This window comes from Argentina anserina, chromosome 6 (assembly GCF_933775445.1).
Source record: "Argentina anserina chromosome 6, drPotAnse1.1, whole genome shotgun sequence".
Taxonomy (NCBI): Eukaryota; Viridiplantae; Streptophyta; class Magnoliopsida; order Rosales; family Rosaceae; genus Argentina; species Argentina anserina.
In genome coordinates this window covers 2,387,468-2,409,497 of record NC_065877.1, presented here as the reverse complement: position 1 = coordinate 2,409,497, position 22,030 = coordinate 2,387,468, and the positions used below count along the sequence as shown (strand labels likewise).

Here is a 22,030-nt window from a genome sequence, read left to right as displayed (position 1 = left end):
TAGAGGGATGAATAAATGAAAAATGGTATTGTCATTGAGGGTTTGGATTTGAAAATTCTTTTGGATTATAGTTGGCAACTTGAAAACGAAGGTGTTGGAGGCTACCGAATTACAGTTTTAACAAATGAAATGTGACTAGCAAACAGTGATCATCAGTGTTGTAAACCTCTCTCTCATGCCATATCTTTTGAAAAGCTCATAATATTACAACTAAAACCAATTAGAGGTTGTTGTTAAGAGGCAAACGTTGCCGGTTTTAGCCCCGCCAGGACTATTTCTTTGATTGAATTTTTATATTTAGAGTCCACAAACAAGTCCGGTTCTTTTTCTCTCTGCTTATTAAATGAACTCAGCCTAATTAGTATGCTTTACTCCTACCTCTCTGCTTATTTAATGAACTCAGCCTAATTATTATGCTTTATTTTCTTAGCACAACAGTCACTATACTTTATTTTTCAACTCAGCTAAACCCTCAATCACGAATTAATTAAAAAGTCTGTCAATCACGATTGCAAATCATAATCAAATATGGCATATACCCATCTATGGTCCTGAAGACCACGACTAGGTCTCAATAAGTTATTCAATGATCTTTGTCCGAGTGTTTATTCCGCACCTAGCACCCTTTATTTAATTCAGCTTATATGGCTGATTTTTATTTTGATAGATTAAAATGCTTGATTTGGGTGGAGAAAATATTTTTCACCGCACAAGCTAATAACTCATTTCATTGTAAAATCTAATTCAAGGGGCCTTTAACCGGGTAATATTAGCACATTACTTGTCTCGCTGTAGAGAAGGCAAGAGGTGAAAGGGTGTAATTATAGACTAAGTTTCTTTTGCCATATCTCTACATTTCAACCCAACAAACTGGGGAATTTGAAGACAACGGCTTTGACAGTTTTGAGGATATAAGGCCTCCTAAAGAGACGATAAGCTTCATCCTTTTAACTGGAATTCTTCCTTGCAGCGTAGACACGGTAAGCTGCCAGTCCAACAATGGCCACTGCAGCTCCCACTGTAAAGAGCCAAACAAATTCAACAACAAGCCCCAATTATAATTGATATTGATTCCCAAACATAAGACCCCAACAAACTGACAGATGATTCAAAGATCCAATGTAAATGACATCATACCTGAAACAAACATGAGCGAGCGGTTTACAAGCCTGTGATATTGCTTGCGACTCTTCCCAGCCTCCGTCTCTGGAATACTTAAATGTGGGTGCTCAGCGGCACTTACAATTTTACGAAATACATTGTTGAAATCACCTAACTTTGTGCTAATAGGTATAGGAGCCTCTGTTCCCATATCCTGACTGACCTGCATTAGTATTAAAAAATAAAAACATGTACCTTCTTGTTTCAGACAGCGTAATGAAATCTTATGTAGTGGCGAAGTTCCAATCTAATGTTGGAATGATTTCAAGCTTAAAACAACCAGATCCATGTCATTATATTCAGCAAAGTACACAAATTTCACTCTACACAATATCGTCTTTCGGTAATTTTATCAATGAATTACTGTCATCTTCATCCTATGTATATGGTCTGATGTCAAAGTTACCACAAGCCTCCCCTCAACTTCTAGGGAGCACAAAGTGACAACCATGATAATCCTGATCAGTGTGTTAGAATAGAGTAATCGTAGGTGATCTACATATGTAGAAATAGTATAGAATATTACAAAAGTACTCAACTGGCAAGTACTCATCTCACTTGAATATTACAAGAAGAGTTGAATACCAACATACCTCATCTCACTTGGCAAGTACTCAATTATATGTACAAAAGTATATTGCATAACACACAAACACACATATATATAACATGTATGTTCCTTCTTTAAGAAAAAAAGTAGATGAGTCAATGGATAGATATAGTACCCTAGTAGAATGCTGTATGGCCAATGGAAATGAATCCAGATCATCTTTAGCTGCAACAATGAGGCAAGGCACCACAAAACCAGTATTCTCACCATGACTAGCAACTTGTACCAGCAAGTCAGCTGCTGTCTTCCAGGACAATTCATCAGAACTAGCAAACCAAAAGACTCCATAAGTTTACCATAACGATATATATGCATCTAAAGTAATCACTCGGTCAATTTCATGCAATCAGTAAGGATTTCTGCAGGTAGTACCTGTCATGAACAAACACAGCTATGTCACAAGCAGCCAAAGCCTCTTTACTAGACAGTAGTTTGCTAACTCCATCTTCAGGAATTTCTCTCAGCACTAGATACTTCTTGGTTCCCTGTGATCAATAGTAGAATTACTAATGCTCAAAGAACAAATAATATAACTCAAAGAAATTTTAGCTCACACATATATATAGTGAATTGTGGAGATACTGTCAGCTACAGTAACTGTAACTAAATTTGAAGCTATGATCTCACGGTCTCTACAATGTTTCATGTCGATTGACATGCATTTAAACTGAATATGGAAACGAGTATAGATGACATGTTGGATTGTGTGATTAATCAACTTACACCACAGTAGTACAGATTCAAACACCATTACGACTTTTATATGCTCTCCAAAACAAATCTTGTTAACACATAATACATTCAAATACAATACCATGAGAAAAAATCATATCTATCTTGCAAAAAAATTCAAGATACATCTGATATCCCCATATAGTCTGTTTCTAGCATCTAGTTACCTCTGCCCCTATAAAGATGCGCATAAGAGAGGAGAATGAAGGGGACAAGCATAATCTTAAAATGTCTATTTGACAACTTACCCCAGGCTGATCAACAGAATTAACTGCATAATGCTCCTCGGTGGTTGGATAATAGTTATCAGAAAATGGCCTGCATGTCCAGTTACCCACTGGTCAATTTACATAATTGATAAAACCATGTGAGATAAAAATAACCACCGAAATCAGAAATGAATAATGATTTTTCAGATAGACCTTCCAAGAAAAGAATCCAACAATGCAGACTTTCCTGCCTTCTTTGGGCCGAAGACAAAGCATTGGAAAACACTTCTGTCTGATTGTTGTTTCTTGCGATCTAAACGCCTTTTCCTAGTGACACGGATTGCAGACGAAACATCACCAGCGTAACCAATGTATATAAGGTTTTCCATGGTAGAAGATGGGTTTAGGAGTGTCATGAGAGCCCACTGAAATTACACATTTTCACCCAAATTTAGGCAAACAGGAGAAAATGAAAAAATTGTACATTTGTAGTGCAGTGCACGTCATGAAGTTACATATGCCATAGTAGATATTTTTTCTATCTTCTAAATTTCATTTTATTTGATTGTGAGTTGCTTGGGGGGGGGGGGGGGGGGGGGGGGGGGGTTGGGAATTGAGTGGCAATGAATATGTACCTGTGACAAGAACCCATCAAGTGATATGCCTCCAAATGCATTTTTCTCTTCAGCCTCCTTGTATGGAAACTCACTGAATGGACTGCAAATCCAAAGGTGGCACTTAAAAATGCATGGTAGTAGTACTGATCAAAGTACAAATATTAAAAAAAAATGACCGAAACTCAGCAATTAGGTAGTTCCAATAAATGCAGATCTTCTATACAATAGACATAGCAAGTAGATCAAGAAAACATAACAAACAGCTTGTGAGGGAACAAAATACCTTGCAGGAGCAGTCGAAAATAATTCTTCCAGTTCATGTGGTCGTAGGGCCCCATCCTGGTGGAATAACAGATATAATCATATCACAAGAACAACTAACACATAGAGGAAATTGTATGGTAATCATCAGCAGTATAATAGCGTATCAAGAAATGTACACACACACACACATAAAATAATAGCTTTTGAGAATAAGCATAAAAACATACACCATCATTGTCATATAAGTTAAAGGTTGCAGTAAGATATTCGATTGCTTCATTCGTCAGCTCTACGCTCTGCACACATGACAACAAAAACATACATCAATTTTATATAGCTCAACAAAATGGAAAGGGAAGAAGTTGGATATAATTAGAACTGTAGACAATTTATCAACAAAAGAACTTCACAAACATGATTCACTTGAGCTGTCATGATAATTGCATGTCACGTAACGGCGTAAGTTCAAACACCTGAATGAAGTTAAGAGCCAATCTATTCAAGATAACGCTCAGTCTTGTGCCCTCAAGGTCCAGTTTAAAGCAAAAGTTATTGTACACTTCTTACCATTTTAAGATTCATTCACTACACAATATGTGCACATAATAGCTGGGGATTTCAATTCAAATATAACTTAAAGCGTACTTAATTTTTAGGTGTTACTCACTGCACAACTCTAACCAAAACAGAAAGGTCTTAGTGCAAAAGTAAACATGCTAGGTTACTCAATTCTTGAAAATGATTACTCAAACCCACGATAAATCTCTTAATATAGTTTTGAAAAAAAAAAACTGAAACGAAAGCATCTGAACACCATTATAACATAAATAAACAGTATCTCAATGAAAACTTACCTGATCAGAAGTCCGTTTTGGGAGAGATGGAATTAGTTCTTCTGAAAGTCGTATATCGTTGTTATAGCCAAACTTCCTGAGAACAGTCCAAGTTGTCTCTAGACGTCCCTTCTCTATGAACAGTGCATGCAGGAAGAGGAATCCTGTTAGTGTAAGCCCCTGGTCATTGACTCCTTCTGGTAACTTTTCTTGCACAACCCTCTTCACACCCACTATTTCAGAAGGTTGTAGTGGAGCATTGAAACATTTGACCTGTTTGCAATAAGTTTCCAAATTTTCATGAATCTTAAACATAAATTCCAATGATTTAGCTAAGCAAAGCTGAGAAGTATTAATGTAATAGACACTAAGAGTTTAGAATAACAATGATGTAATAAACTTGTTGCAAAAAATAAAATAAAATAAAATAAAACCTGGAAATCATTCAATTCGGCATCACTTAGGGCACCATCCCTGTCATGATCACAGCAAATGAATATCCGCTTCAAGGCTCTCACACATTGATCCTTCAAAGTCTGTGTTTCCTGATCGAATAATGGCGCAGTTGGGTGAAGAACAGCTTTTTGGGCATAATAAAAGACCTCTGGAATCTGCAAACAGGAAAACGTCAAATGTATAAACTCATGCATTAGAATGTCGATGCCAAAATAACAAGAAACTAGTCGAAAATTAAAGTTAATCATCCAACTCCTCTCAATTTGATAAACAGTTAACTGAAATGCAAATGCATGCTACAAATGAAAAGTGTATGGTATAATTAGTTCCCCTTGATTAAGGGATAATTCAAGTACACAACGAAGTATGAGGAACTGCAAAATACTGTCATGCTGAATTGTAAAAAAAATTGTGACATTTTAATTATTCAAGGAACTTGAAAATAGAAGTTTCACTTTAGTGTACCTGAATATGTTTAAATGCTGAACACTCAATGCAAGTTTCAATTTCCCGAAATTGTTGCATTATTGGTGACATCACTTGCTCCAGGCTCACTTGTTGGTTCTCATCTCTCAAATCGAGCTTACAACCAACCACTATCACAGGGACTTTTACCTGCTCACGAAATTTCATATCTTCCCGTCATGAATACATACTGAAAGCCAAACATGCTTTTCATAACATATAAAACAACTTCCCTAACAGATCAGCAAAGCAATATCCATGTTTTACTTTCACTACGATTAAGGCTTTCTTTCAATGGTTCTCTGTCCTTTGTTATTTTTAATGGATCAAATGAGGAAAAAAAAACACAAACACGCACCTCCAGCTGACGAAGCTTTGGAAGCCAAAAGGTACTCAAGCGGTCGAGCGTTTGAGGCTGATCACAAGCATAAGTTAGCACAACTGCATCAGCAGCCTTCAAATCTTCGGCGACTCTATTATTATCCTCCGGTCTGATAAAAAACACAGAATAAAAACTTCGGCATCAGACTTTTAGATTCTAACACAAAATTAGCCTACTCTATCAAACATTTCATATCAGGTAATCAAGCAACAAACTTCACTACAACACACATTTGCAGTCCAACAACGCAATCGCTTCGGAGCTCATACATTCTTAACTAAACCAAAGCAATTCATATCAGTGTTCATACCTAGAAGAAGTATCAATAATCGTAATAGGCACACGTTCCGGGTAGAAATCGTCAGGCAACCTAGTCGGCGGCAGCAGCGGAGGCACATTAGGCGGAAAGTACTCCGCCGCCGCCGTCAAGATCAAGCTCGATTTCCCGGTGCCGCGGTCTCCGGCCACGACAATCCGAACCGCCGTTCTCCCGTTCGCGTTTCCAGCTCCAGCTCTCGCCATTATTCACTGCAACCAAAAACCCTAACTTCAAACCATAACCATCAGCAAATCAAATCAAATCAAATCAAAGCTCTACTACTAAACTCGCAGCGATTCCACTACCAGAAAAGCACAAAATATTCCGGGAGAAAGTAGAGCGCCGGAATCGAACTTAATCCGGGACGAAATTTAAGAAGCTTAAGTTTGCGAAGCTTATTAGCATAAAAGAAAGAGATTCAGATGAATCAAAAAAAAACGCAACGGATTGAAGAAGAAGCGGAGAGTGAGAGTGAGGGAGGCGGTGGCAGAGATGTAATATGCCTGAAAAATGAAGGGCGGATTGATTGGGAGGTGGTTGTGCGGTTGAAGTAGAAGAAGAAGAAGAAGAAGAAGAAGAAGGTTGGAGATAAACCCTAGGGGGTGGTGAGAGTGGTGCTTGGCTGCTCGTTACAGAAAGTGGGAAGAGAAGAATGACAATGTCCTTTTCTATTTTTTCTTTTTTTGTTTGGCGGTGGCGACTGGTGACATGCAGGACTGTGGGGGCTTAGGGTTGGCGAGGTTTGGCGCCACGTCAAGTTACCTTCTCTTTGGATTAATTATGGAGCAAGTAAGTTTAATTATTAACTGAGTTTTAATTACGGATTGGTAATTTTCTTTTACTTTAATCGAATTCTTTTTAAAATAAAGAACTTTTTTTGTTTAGTATACTATTTTTGTTATCATGAAATATTGCAAGTTGACTAAAGTGATGTGATAGTTATGAATTTTTGCTAGCTATAATCTAATCGTCTATTATTGAATGAGGTTTTAAATTTATCTGATAGAACAAACTCCCACTTGAAGTTTTGTAGTGATGTGTAGTCGTGTAGAAATGATCGTTTGATCCGAGTTGTTTCACTTGTTCATGAATAAAAACTTGATATAAGTTTAAACATTAATTATTATAATTCACAATGTATAAACAAAGTGGAGGAGGTACCGAAATGAAGACCTTATATTAAGAATCATGTGAGAATTTTCAAACCAACAGTTGGATGACATGCACATTGAATTATAATAATATCGTGTGTCATGTTAAGGCCTCCTAATCAACAAAAAACCGTCATGTAGAGTATTATACAAACCACAAAGTCGTGGCAATTATGCTTGAAACTGTCTAAAATACTTATAATGGTCCTACTGTGCCTGAGTTGCTTCCGACTCACCCAAGATTAGTTTTAGTTTTGTCATAAACACCCAAGATCTTGTTCGCGAGGGAATGCCATATTGCCATTCCACGATGATAGGGGTGTGAGACACAGACCTAAATGAGGCCTTCGGATTCGGGTCAAAGCCCACTCCAATAGCAAACAATTGGACGACGGAAGGAGCCACTGGCCATGTATACCCGGAAAAAGAAAAAGACACGAGGCATCACCTAGGAGGCGGCAGCACACAGCTCCATCTTTCCTATAATGTGGATGTGACCATGGGCGGATACACGCGGTGGATTCTATGGGCTGCAGGCCATATGAAATTTGAACAGTTTTACTGAGCAATTTTTCAGTTGGCAAACCCTCCGGCTCACTTTTAATTCCTTTGAGGACAGAGGTTCGAACTCTCTTAACTTCCAACCATAGGTTTTCATCATTCTCTATTTATTTTTTCCTCTTTCTTTGGCTAAATTATATCTAATTTTCTTTTTACTCCCATTTTCTTCGCTCTTTTTCTTTTAATTAATTATTTTTTCTAAAATAATGAATTTTCCACTTATTTGTTACAATTCTAACATGAGTAGATTCATATTTCTATACTTCCGTAGTATATTTTAACAAAATATTCTTCTACTAAAGCCGTGTTTCGGTTCTAAATCTCTCTACAAAGAAAAATGAAAAAATATATATTTTCAATTAGTCTAGATAAGTTTCTAATGCTGGATCCGCCACTGAATGTGACCCATCACTCTTTGACGTAATAGCTTCCGTCACTCAATTATTGAAGGCATGGGTTGATCCCTAAAATGAACATTAGCCGTCACCGGCAAAACAAACATTTTACGTCCATCCTCCCCCCCCCCCCCCCCCTCCCCACCGTGTATTGCCGTCATCACACCACCACAAAAGATACGATGCATAACCACTATTACAATCCTAGTCACATTATTACTCGTACACCGTACACCACAACTATTAACTTACGAATCAGAATAATAAACTACGATTCATGCATGTTCGGTATTGATTCATTCTCATGCGTAAAGATTTCCGTAACAATCACTAGCTAACCTAATTGGTAGGATAATCATACCCTACTCCCAATTTATGTAGAGCCCATATGTCTAGACACATTGTTATCACGCATGTGTATGATACTTCATGTATGTATGAATCGGGGGACGGCAAAAGAAAACCACGTTCATTCAAAGTGGTCAGAAAACGCCACTGGGACGGTCCTCTCAGTCTGATTCATCAACTTTTCAACGCACCCGACACGGCGACACGGCTATAAATAGAGACAGATTTTATATGCTACGTGCTGCTTTCGAAATATAAACTAATAATTTGAAGAAGACGGGGTGAGAAAGAAGAAGAAGATCAGGATGGATCTCGAGTCCATATCAGAGGCTACTTCAGGAGCCATAGGGTCACTGCTGAGCACCACCATTCTGTACCCACTTGACACCTGCAAAACCAGGTACCAAGCTGACGTCAGAGCCCATGATCATCAGGCCAAGTACAGGTAACCCCAACCTCTCTCTCCCTCTTTTTTTTGTATCTGATCTGGGTCTGTGGATTATGTTTGGATCATTGGTTTGTGATTTGTTTTGTGGGGAAATTCTGGGTGTTGGTATGTTTTTGTGGGAAGTGGGTAGGTGGCAGTTGGAGGTTTATGTTGTTAATGATGAGGAAGGTGATTAGGAGAAGTTCATGATCATCATCATAGGGTTGGAGAATAGTTAAAAATTTGAGATATGAATCGATTCTAATTCTGATATTCATTAGAGGATTGTAGAAATGCTACTTGAAGATAGTACCTTTTGAGTGCTCTGCTTTGTTCGTAATGGAAGATTTCTTTTTGGGAGTGGTTAGATCATGTCTGGAAGTCTGGCACCCTGTGGCTTTGGTTTGGTGTGTGGAATTGAATATATCAGCTGTTCATCAGTATACTAGAAAATTAGCGGATTCGAAAAGGATTGAAGTTGTGTGATAGGGGAATGGCTATACGACTGCTGTATATGAGAAGCGGATTTAGGATTCTGTGGTGCAAAGTTGCAATTCAACTTAAGTGTTAGAATCTTCTCTCTGGTTTGTCTAACCTATTCGAGGTTCTTGTAAATTATGAGAGGAAGTTACATGTTCGATGAGGTTTTGTGTTAGCTAGGCATGCAAGTGCATATTTCAAGAATGTCTTACATGTTTTTATGTTTGCATCATACAATGTCTTACAGCTACTTCTGCCGGAAACACAGAGTGCTTGATCCTTTTATATATAAGTTTATCATGCTTGTGTCGTGAAGTTATGCATATTTAGAGTTCTGGCGATGTGCTTGATAATCTCCTAGTTTCTAAGTTTATGTGTTAATACTTAATGCTGAATGTCTTTATCAGCTTTAGTTTAGTTTAGAATTTACCCTAATTTATCTGGTTTTGGCTTATGTAGGAACCTCTCAGATGTATTCTGGGAAGCAATATCCACTCGGCAGGTTCTTTCACTGTATCAGGGTCTGGAAACAAAAAACCTGCAATCCTTCATTTCTCAGTTTGTGTACTTTTATGGGTATAGCTACTTCAAAAGATTATATCTGGAAACCAGTGGTTCTAAATCAATAGGTACATCAGCAAACCTGATTCTTGCCGCTGCGGCTGGGGCTTGCACTGCCATTGCCACACAGGTGAGCCACTTGTATAAAGTCTCTATAATAATTGAGAATTCTTAAGATGATATAGTAGGATTCTGGGATACCAATTCCTTATGGAAAAACATGAGTTCAGCCTCTATTGTCATGCTCTATTGTTCTCATTTTGACTGTGACATAGAAAGAGTAGGAAAATTTCTGGCTTTACTTATATACTCGTCATGAAGTTTTTTGTTACTTTCCTTTTGCCCTCTATGATCTTTTCAAAAGCCTGCAGTACCCCGAATTTTCTGTTTAATGACTGTGTTGTATAACTGTAGCCTCTAGATACAGCCTCGTCAAAGATGCAGACAACTGCCTTTGGAAAGTCTAAAGGGCTTTGGAAGACCCTTACAGAGGGCACCTGGAAAGATGCATTTGATGGTCTTGGAATCTCTCTGTTGCTTACCGCAAACCCTGCAATTCAGGTACTTTTCCTGGCATTCACTATAAAATATTATGTTGCCTCGTCTCTACTTAAACTAAAATTTGATCATTTGACTTCAGTATACAGTGTTTGATCAGCTAAAACAAAGACTACTGAAAGAAAAACAAGATAAATCGGCCAAGGGCTCGTCCCCAGAAGCCCTTTCTGCCTTTTCAGCATTTGTTCTAGGTGCAGTCTCAAAAAGTGTTGCTACCATTTTGACCTATCCTGCCATCAGGTGCGCAATGGCTCTCTCACACTGTCTCTTTATTAAGCTTGACCATTGGAATCATCTAAAACATCTACTTCCTACAGGTGTAAGGTCATGATCCAAGCTGCTGACCCAGATGATGATGATGATGATAAAACTAAGAAAGCTCGCCGAAAGACCCAAAGAACAATTCCAGGAACTCTCAATGCTATATGGAAAAGAGAAGGAGTTCCTGGCTTCTTCAAAGGATTACATGCCCAGATCTTAAAAACTGTTTTGAGCTCCGCGTTGCTTTTGATGATCAAGGAAAAAATTTCTGCTACTACTTGGGTACTCATACTCGCAATCCGAAGGTATCTATTCCTCACAAGAGGCAGAATAAAAAAGGGCATGAATGATTGATTTTGTATCGAGAAGGAAATGGATAGCTCATATGTAAATTAGGTGAGGGTTTTATATGATTAGCCGAAACAGTTGTACTTTAAACTGCGGGAACAAATTTTCCGATAGGAGCTCACAGGCTGCTGTAATAAAGCTTTCTTAAGCTAGAGATAAATCCTGGTTTGGGGAAGCTCAAACCTTAGAGCAAACTGTTTCACACAGAAATAATGTAGCGAGGAGAATTTCTGCTGCAAGAACAGAACATCGATGCATAGTGAGAAATTTGATTTATTATTTGGATATTACTTGTTTGGTCACTTGGTGTGTGGGCTGGTGTTGATATAGCTGTTACGACACTTCATATACCAAGTCGGCAAGTCCCATATAATTCTGCTCAAATTTTTTGTCCCCTAAATCCTAGAATAAACAAGTGAAATCAACATGCTGAAGAATATTAACAAAAATGGTTGATTCAGTCCAACTGCACTGGTAACATAAATTGTCATTCCTTTGTGTGCAAAGAGAGGCTGAGATTGCAAGTGCCATTTAGAGTGAACATATTGCAGAAGAAGTATCTAATCTTCTATTTTATGTAGAATATATGCTTCAAATTACCATAAAATTTCAATAAATCTATCACCATGGATAGTCGATATCACATTTATACATATGATCAAGCTTTGAGTTGAAAGTTGTTTCTCAGCCTTGATCAAACTTTTAAATTTCAGTTGTTTGAGGAATTAATTTTCGCCGAAATTTGCTTTTGGGAACATTAGCAAACACCATCGATTAATCTCAAAAATTGAAATAAACTAAAAAACCATCCAAATATGGGCCTAAGTTACGTCAGTTACAACTGACGTAACTTATATCAAATGAGAAGATTTGGCAACAACTTTCAATCTTTCATAGTCACAACATTGTGCATCAGCATATGGTTCAAGTAACTGTTCTTTATGAATGGAAAAAAGTTGTAAATTGCAGTTTAGCTTATATATATATATATATTTTTTTTTTGGACACAGAAAAGAAAATTTCCAGTTACGACGTCGTTTTACAATTATGGCACGTAAGAAATAAAACAAGACCCACGCGCTACTCCAAGACTCCTCTTTACCAGAGAGAGAGAGAGAGAGAGAGAGAGAGAGCGAGAGAGATCTGAAGGAGAGCTCAGAGCGCCAAACGAAGAAGACGAAGACGAAGACGAAGACGAAGAAGAAGAAGAAGAAGAAGAAGAAGCAAAAGAGAGCAAGATGATGTCCGGCAATTATACTAGCATTGATAACCAAAGCGTCTCCGGATCTGTTCCTGCTGTAAGCACTCAATTTCTCACATATAGAAATCCATACGTATTTATATAAGTACTTGATCTGGCTCATAATAATCTCGGCTGATTATTGCAGGCGGTTCCAGATCCAGGCCACCACACCGTCAAATTCCAAGGTCTGATTCTCTTTCCGCCTTAGCTTTTGTTTGTTTTCCGTGAAATTGAAGCTAAAGAAATCAAACTCGGATTAGATATAGAACAAAATCAGCTGGTTCTTGCTGTTTGATTGTGTTCAGAAGCTCTTGTATTTCTTAAATCGTTAGCTTGCTTAGGGTTTATTGATTAGTTTAGCAAAAGGATTAAGCATAATTGTGAGTGCATGATGAGATGTTTGCTCTAGAAGTATGATGAGATGAGTTGAGATGAGGTCAATGTATGTATAGTCTAGCTCAGTTGTGACGTTTTAAGTTTTCGGATGCGAGAGATTCGATATTAATGGTTTTGGTGTATTTGTTTGCAGATTCACACCTTCAGACGTTTCCTCCGTCTGAGGCACAAGGGAAGATCTCTAGTGGTGCTCGCCCTCCTCGCGATGCTGATGGTACGCACTTCTCTGAGTCTTGTTTGTTAACTTCGTAGTTGCTTTCGTATATGGCTTTCCTACATTGTTTTGGAATAATAGTAGTCGTGTGAATGCAATTCAGTACCTGAAGGCTTTGGTGGTTAACTGTGTAGTATGTGGAGGATGATAGGAATGGTTGAATTTCAGTGTCTGTTTTAATATCATGATTTGAGTATGGACTATTGTTTTTGGTGAATTCAATCGATAGGAAAAATAAATTTTTGCTCATTTCGTTATGCTATGTAAGTGGAGGAATGTGAGGTTGGCTAGTGGGAATGTGAAAGGATCTAAGTATTCATAACATGCAGCGTGTTTGGGTTGGATCACTTTATGAAAGAGAATATGTGTAGTAGCAATTGTAATAGGTTGTGCTGCTGAGAGTCAACCAGACCATAGAATAGCCTATAGAAATGATTTTAGTAATTTGAAACTGCTAATAATTGGACTGATAAATTCATACAGAGTGGATGCTTAGAATGGAAAACTTAGAAGGGGCTAATGTTATGTTTGGAATAATGACTCAGCTCTCTGCATGTTTCCATTCCCATTCTGTGTGGTTATTTCCAATCCTTAGAGTTGTTAAACCATATGAAATAGTCAGCAATGCTCTTTTCAGGGGTTTGGAAACTTCCATCCGGACTTGTTTCCATACATGTTATCCAGCATATTATAGGATGACTACTGTAATTACATTATTTTGGATTTCATCTGCTGTGATGTTAAAGGCATGTAACTCTTGATGCAGACACATTTTCAAAACCTGTATCTGGTTCTGATGAACCCCAGCAGAGTGGTTGGCTACGTACTTTCAGTGTATCCACTTACAAGGCATATTTTGACGTTGACACTTCAGATGTTCTAGAGAGGATCAAAGACTCACTCCTTCCATATAGTGGAGCTTTCAATGAAAAAACAACTAACAATCCAGATTTGTAAGTTTGCTTTGGTAACTTTACTGCAATGACATGTCTATAATCTAGAGCTTCGAAATGTAGAATCAAGTTGTATGGATATTCATATTTTTCTTTGATATTTTCCCAGAAGAACATCACTTTTGATTTGAAAGCTATTGGAAAATGCGTAGCATGCTGCTGATGGCAGTTCTTTATTCTAAATTTTACTTTTAGATGGTAAAATGCTTGTGCTTTAATACTATTCACAACAGATATTTGTATGTTATTTTGGGTTCATAACAAAAGTTGTATATTTGCCAAAAATTGTCTGCATGTGTCGTCTAATCTCATAATCAAATGCTTTGTAGGTATGGACCTTTCTGGATATGCACAACCCTTATATTTGTCGCAGCTGCCATTGGTACCTTTGTGACATATGTAGCACACAAAGTCAAGAGTCAAGAGTGGTCCTATGACATTAACGTGGTGCAATGGTCTGCTGGATTGTTCTATGGTTACGTCACTATTGTTCCTCTTGTGCTGTATGTTATCCATTAATGTCTTCTCGGCACCAGCAGGTCTCGTTCATCTGTTCTGCCTGTATGGCTACTCCCTGTTTGTCTTTATACCAGCTTTGGTAAGTCTTTGGATGTTCTTTTTCATTAAGCTTGTTGTCAGAAAGATGTTTTATAGAAAGTCTGCAAAAGGGTTGTGCCAACACCCAAGTTCTATACCATAATGTAGAGTTTGAAAATACGGGCCAGAATTCTAAATATCTTCTTTTTTCTTTTCTTTTTTCAGAAAGTTAGTATCTTAATAATGCTGGAGAAGTTAACTTAAATACCATCACTTACAAGAATAATGTCCATTAATGTCTCAGTTTAGTATTCCTAATCTTTGTGTAGTTAATAAGAGCCATTACTATGTGAAGGGCTTTGTACTAGAAAATATGTTAGATTTTGATGTTGATGTAGCTAGCTGACATTGCTATTTTGTGTAAATGCAGTGTCTCTCCGTTGTTCCCTTGGAAATTTTTCGATGGGTGATTGCTGGCGTGGCTGGGATCATGTCTGCTACTTTTGTGGCCATAAACCTTCGCGCCCACATTGTCTCAGCAGGTGAAAGTTGGTTCTTGATTGTGGCTGGGATCTTTCTGTTGCAGTTGGCTCTTTCTGTTGTGCTAAAACTCTATTTGTTCACCATCACAGTCTAGAGTACCATACAGTAAACTGTGCTTTCAGAAAAAAAGCGTGAAAGAAATTGTAGATTACAAAGTGTTACGATCATTTTTGGAACATTGGATTGTTACTGTTAGCTGAAAAATTATTCATCAGTTGAGCACAATTTGTATTCATTCTTTTCGGAAATATAAATCATCTATTAGAGTAATGTACTCTGCTACATCGCCATTGACCCAATTCAGTGTTCAATGTGAACTAGTTAAGAACACTTCAAAACCAATAGCCGTCATTGATTCCTGTAAACAAATTTACAAACTCTGAACACGATGGGATAAAATTGAAAGGCTACTACTTAGCTACGTTAAAAATAAACTGTACGTGAATCTCATCGGTTGAAACTTAGACTTTCTGCTAACCAGTCGATGTTGTTGTCCTCAAAGTTGTTGTACTCATCAAATCGATCCAGAAAGTCATTTGATGCAAGCAAGTCATATGTAGAAAACACAATGTCATCAGCAGTCCAGCGACCGAGAACCAACTCCAGCCAATAATCCTTATAATTTGGGAGTCAAGTACTATTGCTGGCTTGATGATGATCAATACTACTGGTGGCCACCTTGTTCAACCCAAGAAGTCCCTTCCGTTCTCGGCTGCTTGTTCCCTCGAAGCATTCTCCTTTGTTCTAGATCTGCAATAAGCTTTCTCCTTTGATCTAGGTCTTGTTCAAGATCACCAATGAAGTCGTCAAACTTCCTCTTTCTCCGACTTTCATCCACAGTACTCTCCACCGTTTCACTAACGTGAGTTTCCGGTGACGGGTCTGCAGGGTCGTCAGTTTTCGGTGGTGGGTTTGTAGGGTTTTTTCTCAAAGTGCAGAGTACAGTTATGTCATTCTTGTTCAACTCATATTCATCCATCAACCAACGGTTGTTTTGATCTGCAGAGCTTCCACGCTCGTATCGAAAGTCTCTCTTGACTCCAATAACCTTACCCTCCTCCATAACTTTAACCCTATATTGGCCGCTCCAAGTACCAGTGCCCACTTTTCTATCAAATCGTGAGCTTTTAGGGTTCAACCTTTTGCGCTTGGCGAAGAAGAAGAGAGGCTCCCCGTCCTCCACAGCGTGACCACCGTACTTGTCCCAGATAGTCCATGGCTCCGATTTGCCATAGAATTCAGGACAATTGGGGACGTGAGAGGACCGGTACTCGTCGCCCAGTTGAGCCTTGTTGCGGAGGTAGTAGCTCACCAGCTCGTCATCTGTAGGATGAAACCTAAAACCAATTGGAAAACTTTTCATGGCTGAATGAGATTGTTTTAATCGTGATAAACACGATTAATTATAAGAGATAAGGAAACAGGATCCATATATAGGGGTCATCCGTGTGTTGCAAGGAAATAGAAATATGTGTTGCAAGGAATTAAGATCATGGAAGGATTAGGATAAGTAGTACGAAACCAAAAATTATGCTGTATCCGGTCCATATCTACGCAGCGTAATCTTTTAAAATTATTGATTACTTTTCGAATGTGTTTGATTCTGATTGATTACTCATATTCAAATAATATTTTTTTATTTCACTATGTGCATGTTTACCACACCATGAAGTAATATAATTAGTTAAGTACATAGAATAATTACTTGAAACACGTAACACGATAATAGCCGGTTTATGTATCTATAACATTAATCTCTCACATTCTTACAAATAACGAATAAAACATTCATCTTATAAACCTTAAAAGTACAAAAGCCTCTGAAAGCGATGTGCGTGGTCTTCAGTGAGCGTCTTCATAGTTATACAAACACCATATAGATACACCATATATATGACTCAATTCTATCCAAAAGCGCCACATGTTAGTGATGTTACTCCCCGATCAATGTATTTTGTACTTTCCATTATCAAAGAATTTCTACATAAAATTTATGATTTTGTAATCGATCGCGATCTCAATTCAATCGGCTTCTCCAAATATCGATTTTGGCAAAAAACTAGAAGTTGTTTGTCATCAATTTACAGTTCTGTTGATCAAAGTAAAAGTTTTTTTTCTATCTTTTGGACACTCTGGCCGGTTTCGATTAAGAGGAAAACTGTAATAATTGACTAAGGGCAGAATACTTAAGTGAAAGTAGCTTATGGAAAAATCTTGGACGTCTAAAACAAATTGACGTCTCTATCTCTGGCTCATGGCCTGGCCTATTCGGGAAACATGCCTATTTGTATGGGTATCAATACCTTAGACAGTAGTCGAAGATACATTAACTAAGGACTACTTGTTTAATTTGATACGCCAATTCCTGTTCAATAAGATTGATCATGTATTCCCAAAAATTTTTGCATTGTTTTCTTCTACATAAGCATGAATAAGACAAATCTTATCATAGAGATTGGGAGAGAAGATACCTTAATATGGGAATTTCCATAGGCTTTAGTCCAAAAGATGATATTAGTTAAAGCGTTAAATTAAGCAAGGGAAAGATGAAGTTCAAACATGTTTATTTATTTTGTTTTGTTTTCGGTTTTGGACTTTTGGGGAACAAAAAAGATTCACAACCAGTCACCGCCACCACCATCTTAATTACCAGCTTTAAAACCCTATAACTCCTGAAAAAGGCAAATGCATGCATGCCCTTACCACAGAGCCAACTAAAGGGGATAGCAGGAAGCCGGGAATGTAGAAATAAGATGAACCGTTAACAAATAAGAAAGACAACATTTCAAGTTGTCAACATATATATGTCCCCGGGATTATGAATCCTAGATCCTTCACTGCCAGTAACCAAGAATATGATCCACTATTATGGACTTCAGAATTCAGATATATATAAGACTAGGTGCATCAAGTACAAACGTACAGACTTTATTGAAATACAGCTGTTTCATGGCATCAACGTACGTACAACCATACAGCATTTAGCAACAGTTAATACAACACTACGTACTTAGAATTTTGAAACATAAGAACATTAATTCTGACATGAATAGATCCGGAGATTACATATTCCACGGGTAATCAATAGTGGGCTGATCATCATCATTAGGCGGCTGCGACACGCCTCCATGCAAGTAATCTCCAAAGTCCAACCTGTTCTCGTCGCCATGATATAGCTGATCCTGGAATTGCTTGTCGCGCAAACAGTCATCTTTAACTGGTCCAATGATTTCGTCTATAGTACTAGCACCATCGTCATAAAAATTATACTCTGGGAAGTGATAACTATAATCATTATCGGTATTATTAATAGAAGAATAATATCCCTGAAAAGAAGTATAAGTAGCCTGATCATGATCATAGGGCTGCAGCCCCGGCAACTGCGTACAACTGCTGCAACCTTGTACGTTGCAAGTCTCTTGCTTCCTTTCTTCCTTTCCCATATCTAAGAGTTCAGGACATTGATCAACGTCATCAACCTCAGAACTCTGTTCCTCCTTTAATTTCGAATTCTTTTTCAGCCTTCTCTTTCGTTGTTCAACAACAGCGGTCGAACTCATCCTCTTTCTCGTTTTGGTACTACTCTCCTTCTTGGTAAGTTGAACATCTCTCTGATCATCTTGTAGTAGTGGTGGCGCTTTTCTTGGATTTCTCCTCAAAACGCAAATTACATATTCATTTTCGCCATACTTGTCGCACTCACTCTCGTACTCATGCATGAGCCATGCACCGTTTTGATTGGGATCACATCCCTTCTCATAGCGAAAGTTCCTCATCGTCCCGATTTTGGTATCGCCGGCAAGAACTTCTTTCGAGTATTCTCCACTCCAAGTCCCAGAGCCTACCTTCCGAGCAAAGCGTTTGCCATTACTATTCTGTTTGATGCGCTTGGTATAGAAGTGAAGGGGCTCTCCTTCTTCAATTGAAGCACCCCCATACATATCCCAAATAACCCACGGCTCCTTTTCGCCATAAAAATCACTGCATTCATAGATGAAGTTGGAGTACCAACCCGATTTCTCGACATCAGCCTTGTCATGGAGGAAATAGTCGACGAGTTCCAAGTCCGTAGGATGAAACCTCATGCCCTTCGGATAGTGTATTGCTCCCAGATTCATCCCGAGTCGATCGAAACAGTACGTACTTAGAAGGCTTAATGCTTTCTGTGTTTAATCAATGGTAACGAGAATCTGTAGTAATTGAGTTAGGAAAATCCTTGGACTCAAATATTTAAGACAAGGGTTAATATATAGGTCTCTTAATACTTGTAGTCCAAGCATCTACTTAGCAAAAAAAGATCGGATCAGATCAAGTTAATCTCCCAGTCTGCTTATTAGAATTTCCTTGACCGGTTAGATTTTGTTTATTTTTATCTGTACCAGGATATTAAAGATTTGCGCGGGAAATTCAGGATATTATGGATTTGCGCGGGAATTTCTGTTTTGATTTCTTTCCTTTCCTTTACCTTTCAGGATTTTAAGTTCACATTACATGAATCATGAAACAGGAAGTGTTTTCCCTGGTAAGAAATAAATTAAACTGAGGGTAACTTACAATTGCCAGCTTGTTAATTAAAGTTAATCTGATCGAAATATGGTAATATACAGAAACTGCCTTACTAGCTTCAATAACTCTTTTACATCTGTCTGAAAATTAATTCGGGTTTGGACTTTTGAGTATAGTCTTAAAAACCTAGTTCGAGGGTAGGAAACAGACTCGGATTAAGGAGGCAATTAGCGATTTCAAGTTTAAGAAAGAAAATTAGTTCGTCAAATTATGACCATTTCATAAATTGTACGGATACCTAGTACTATATATAGGCACCGAGTGCGGCTATTGCCACTTCAGAATCTACTCTGTGTAGATATTTTGAAAAAAAAAAGTTGTTAAACATTACGATTTCTTTCTTTACACTATGTTTTATTTTATATAAGATGTATTTAAACTTAAAGATTAAATGAAATTAGATTTCTTTTTAGCCATTATAATTCTTATATTCACAATTCATTCATCTTCTTCCATTCTCATTATTCTCCATAATAATAATAATAATAATAATAATAATAATAATAATAATAATAATAATACAATCTTCTACCAATATCACCAATTTATTTAATTAGCAGGTTTAACGTTAGGTTCAACTTATACATGTGTGATGTGTCACATGTCTCTTTTCGTCATGAGATCTTATTTGGAGCCGTAAATTGTTTTGTTGTTCTGTGGGGGGAAAGAACATCAACATCTCATCAATCTTTTAGCTGTGCCAGCAAGGTTTCAACCCAGCTTACATTGCTGATTGATTTATATATATAGCTAGGGTTTCCTTGAGCCCCGGTCTCCTCCTAATTTCCGCTTTCACTACTCCTGCTAATCTGCTATGTATTCCTATATATATATATATATATATATATATATATATATATATATATATATATATATATATATATTGAAATTTATACTCATCCAAATTCAAATTTGACCTCCCATGCAAACCCCATACTGAAGCAGCTACTAATTAATTAAGTAATTTGTACTCCATTTGCTAGCCTCACATATATATACATTTTACTTTCATAAGCAAAATCATATGAGGCCGGTCTTTGAACAAAGAACCCTTGTCTCCGACTATCATTATTGACAATTTTCAAAAGCCTAAAAGTTAACTACACTTTCTTTGGAGTAGTATTTACCATGAGTCCATGACGGTACGTAGAATTACTATATAGATCGAGGTATTATAAATTTTCCGCCTACATATGATGATAGAATTAAGTTAAAGTTCTTGATGATAGTAACTGTCATTATTTTATGTTTTTTTATGTAAAAGTTATATACACATGCTCGAGAGAAAAGTAACGAGACAGACCTAAACACGAGTAATAAAGAAGTGAAGGACAAAGATGATTGCACTTAACTTGAGGATGAGAGTGAGATTAAACTAACACACATTGAATTTAAATAAATGTACGTGCATGTTTTCACTGGCTCACAACCTATTCATCAAACAGGTCTGTTTGTATGGGCATCAATACCTTATAAAAGCCTTTGTTATATTGATAGTTCTCTGATGTCAAATTTGTACAAATCCCTCGTTAGATATGCCCGATATTTTCACGGGTTATGCTAGAATTGGAGAAAACCCTATTGAATTCAGAGCATTTTTTGTCTTGTTTCCCTTCAACCTAAGACAAATCTTAACATTTAGATTTATGAAATTATGTTTCATTGATATAGGAACTTCCATGAGCTAATCCAAGAGAAGAAACAAAAGGCATGGGATATATATATATATATATATATATATATATATATATATATATATATATATATATACAGGGTAATACAGCAGGAGATGTGTGTAATCCCAACCAGCTGACACTTGCAATGTGTTATTACTTCAAACATAATTAACATGGTAAAATATGATTAAGAAATAGAAAGAAGTGGTACTATAGCCTAGAGAATTGAATAGAATCACATGGACAATAGCAAGTTAGCTAGATGTTTTAAAAAGCCTAGTGATCGAAGAAAGGGAAAACAACCCCAAAAATGAAGAGTCAAAGCCAAGAATCAAGATCCTGAAATTGAGGCCTCTTTGGATGACTATTTATTGAATTTGGTTTTCATTAATATTCTAAATTTTATGGCACATTGTATGATTTTGGCTGGGATCACCTGAGAGTAGCATATAACTAAGAGAGGGGACTGGTTGGTTTGAAATTGAATGACCTGCAATTTTGAACCGCCATGTCTTTCCCCAAAGAACTTTGTATATTGCACTTACAAGACATGATATGAGATCTATAATCCATGACATATGCTCGATTAAGAGTTTGGTTTTGTACAAAAGAAATTAATCTGTCACAATAGTTCAATTCTCTCTCTCTAGATATTTACATTAATTTTCTGAACAATGCAAACCCAATTTGAATAAAACACTAAAACAAGATATAAGATCTGGTGAAAAGTCTTATTAGCTCAATATTGATTTTAAAGAAGATGT

General features: G+C 37.3%; 5 protein-coding genes across 7 annotated transcripts; 2 read left to right on the top strand and 3 right to left on the bottom strand.

The window, feature by feature from the left end:
* Window positions 1–587: 587 nt before the first annotated feature.
* On the bottom strand, window positions 588–6,623 carry LOC126797695 (mitochondrial Rho GTPase 1-like). Of its 2 annotated transcripts, none has more exons than XM_050524385.1 (15): window positions 6,354–6,489; window positions 6,040–6,257; window positions 5,706–5,838; window positions 5,348–5,497; window positions 4,861–5,037; window positions 4,448–4,699; window positions 3,821–3,889; window positions 3,613–3,668; window positions 3,348–3,429; window positions 2,926–3,137; window positions 2,752–2,821; window positions 2,144–2,256; window positions 1,887–2,037; window positions 1,138–1,324; window positions 588–1,018 (listed from the first exon to the last, which is right to left on the bottom strand). In XM_050524385.1, exons 2-15 carry the CDS (start codon window positions 6,249–6,251, stop codon window positions 948–950), a joined length of 1,935 nt encoding a protein of 644 aa, XP_050380342.1. In that variant the 5' UTR covers window positions 6,252–6,257; window positions 6,354–6,489; the 3' UTR covers window positions 588–947. The 2 variants fall into 2 exon arrangements, with proteins under 2 accessions (XP_050380342.1, XP_050380343.1); XM_050524386.1 differs by lacking the exon at window positions 6,354–6,489 and adding an exon at window positions 6,552–6,623 and having other exon boundaries at window positions 589–1,018.
* Window positions 6,624–8,756: 2,133 nt separating this feature from the next.
* On the top strand, window positions 8,757–11,449 carry LOC126798664 (peroxisomal adenine nucleotide carrier 1-like). Of its 2 annotated transcripts, none has more exons than XM_050525678.1 (5): window positions 8,757–8,948; window positions 9,870–10,101; window positions 10,386–10,532; window positions 10,612–10,769; window positions 10,847–11,449. In XM_050525678.1, the coding sequence occupies exons 1-5, from the start codon at window positions 8,809–8,811 to the stop codon at window positions 11,142–11,144; spliced, it is 975 nt and encodes a 324-aa protein (XP_050381635.1). In that variant the 5' UTR covers window positions 8,757–8,808; the 3' UTR covers window positions 11,145–11,449. The 2 variants fall into 2 exon arrangements, with proteins under 2 accessions (XP_050381635.1, XP_050381636.1); XM_050525679.1 differs by having other exon boundaries at window positions 8,787–8,948; window positions 9,881–10,101.
* An 817-nt stretch (window positions 11,450–12,266) lies between these two features.
* LOC126798830 (uncharacterized) lies at window positions 12,267–15,308 on the top strand. Its single transcript, XM_050525893.1, is given in 7 exon segments — window positions 12,267–12,436; window positions 12,527–12,566; window positions 12,911–12,991; window positions 13,758–13,944; window positions 14,274–14,457; window positions 14,459–14,542; window positions 14,912–15,308. Coding segments are annotated over 7 exon segments (843 nt in total). The 5' UTR covers window positions 12,267–12,376; the 3' UTR covers window positions 15,119–15,308.
* Window positions 15,309–15,688: 380 nt separating this feature from the next.
* LOC126800737 (NAC domain-containing protein 19-like) lies at window positions 15,689–16,387 on the bottom strand. Its single transcript, XM_050528146.1, has one exon. The coding sequence runs from the start codon at window positions 16,385–16,387 to the stop codon at window positions 15,689–15,691; it is 699 nt and encodes a 232-aa protein (XP_050384103.1).
* A 1,699-nt stretch (window positions 16,388–18,086) lies between these two features.
* LOC126800735 (NAC domain-containing protein 41-like) lies at window positions 18,087–19,142 on the bottom strand. Its single transcript, XM_050528144.1, has one exon. The coding sequence runs from the start codon at window positions 19,140–19,142 to the stop codon at window positions 18,087–18,089; it is 1,056 nt and encodes a 351-aa protein (XP_050384101.1).
* Window positions 19,143–22,030: the final 2,888 nt, after the last annotated feature.

Excerpts from the sequence above, each read along its gene's own strand:
- LOC126797695 (XM_050524386.1), bottom strand. The coding sequence starts at position 6,251 with ATGGCGAGAGCTGGAGCTGGAAACGCGAACGGGAGAACGGCGGTTCGG. Across the intron at positions 3,669-3,820 it reads ACTTATATGACAATGATGGT|GATGGGGCCCTACGACCACA; the intron begins GTATGTTTTTAT and ends TTATTCCACCAG. Across the intron at positions 3,430-3,612 it reads TTTTCGACTGCTCCTGCAAG|TCCATTCAGTGAGTTTCCAT; the intron begins GTATTTTGTTCC and ends TTGGATTTGCAG.
- LOC126800735 (XM_050528144.1), bottom strand. The coding sequence starts at position 19,142 with ATGAATCTGGGAGCAATACACTATCCGAAGGGCATGAGGTTTCATCCT.
- LOC126798664 (XM_050525678.1), top strand. The coding sequence starts at position 8,809 with ATGGATCTCGAGTCCATATCAGAGGCTACTTCAGGAGCCATAGGGTCA. Across the intron at positions 10,533-10,611 it reads CCGCAAACCCTGCAATTCAG|TATACAGTGTTTGATCAGCT; the intron begins GTACTTTTCCTG and ends ATTTGACTTCAG. Across the intron at positions 10,770-10,846 it reads TTGACCTATCCTGCCATCAG|GTGTAAGGTCATGATCCAAG; the intron begins GTGCGCAATGGC and ends TACTTCCTACAG.
- LOC126800737 (XM_050528146.1), bottom strand. The coding sequence starts at position 16,387 with ATGAAAAGTTTTCCAATTGGTTTTAGGTTTCATCCTACAGATGACGAG.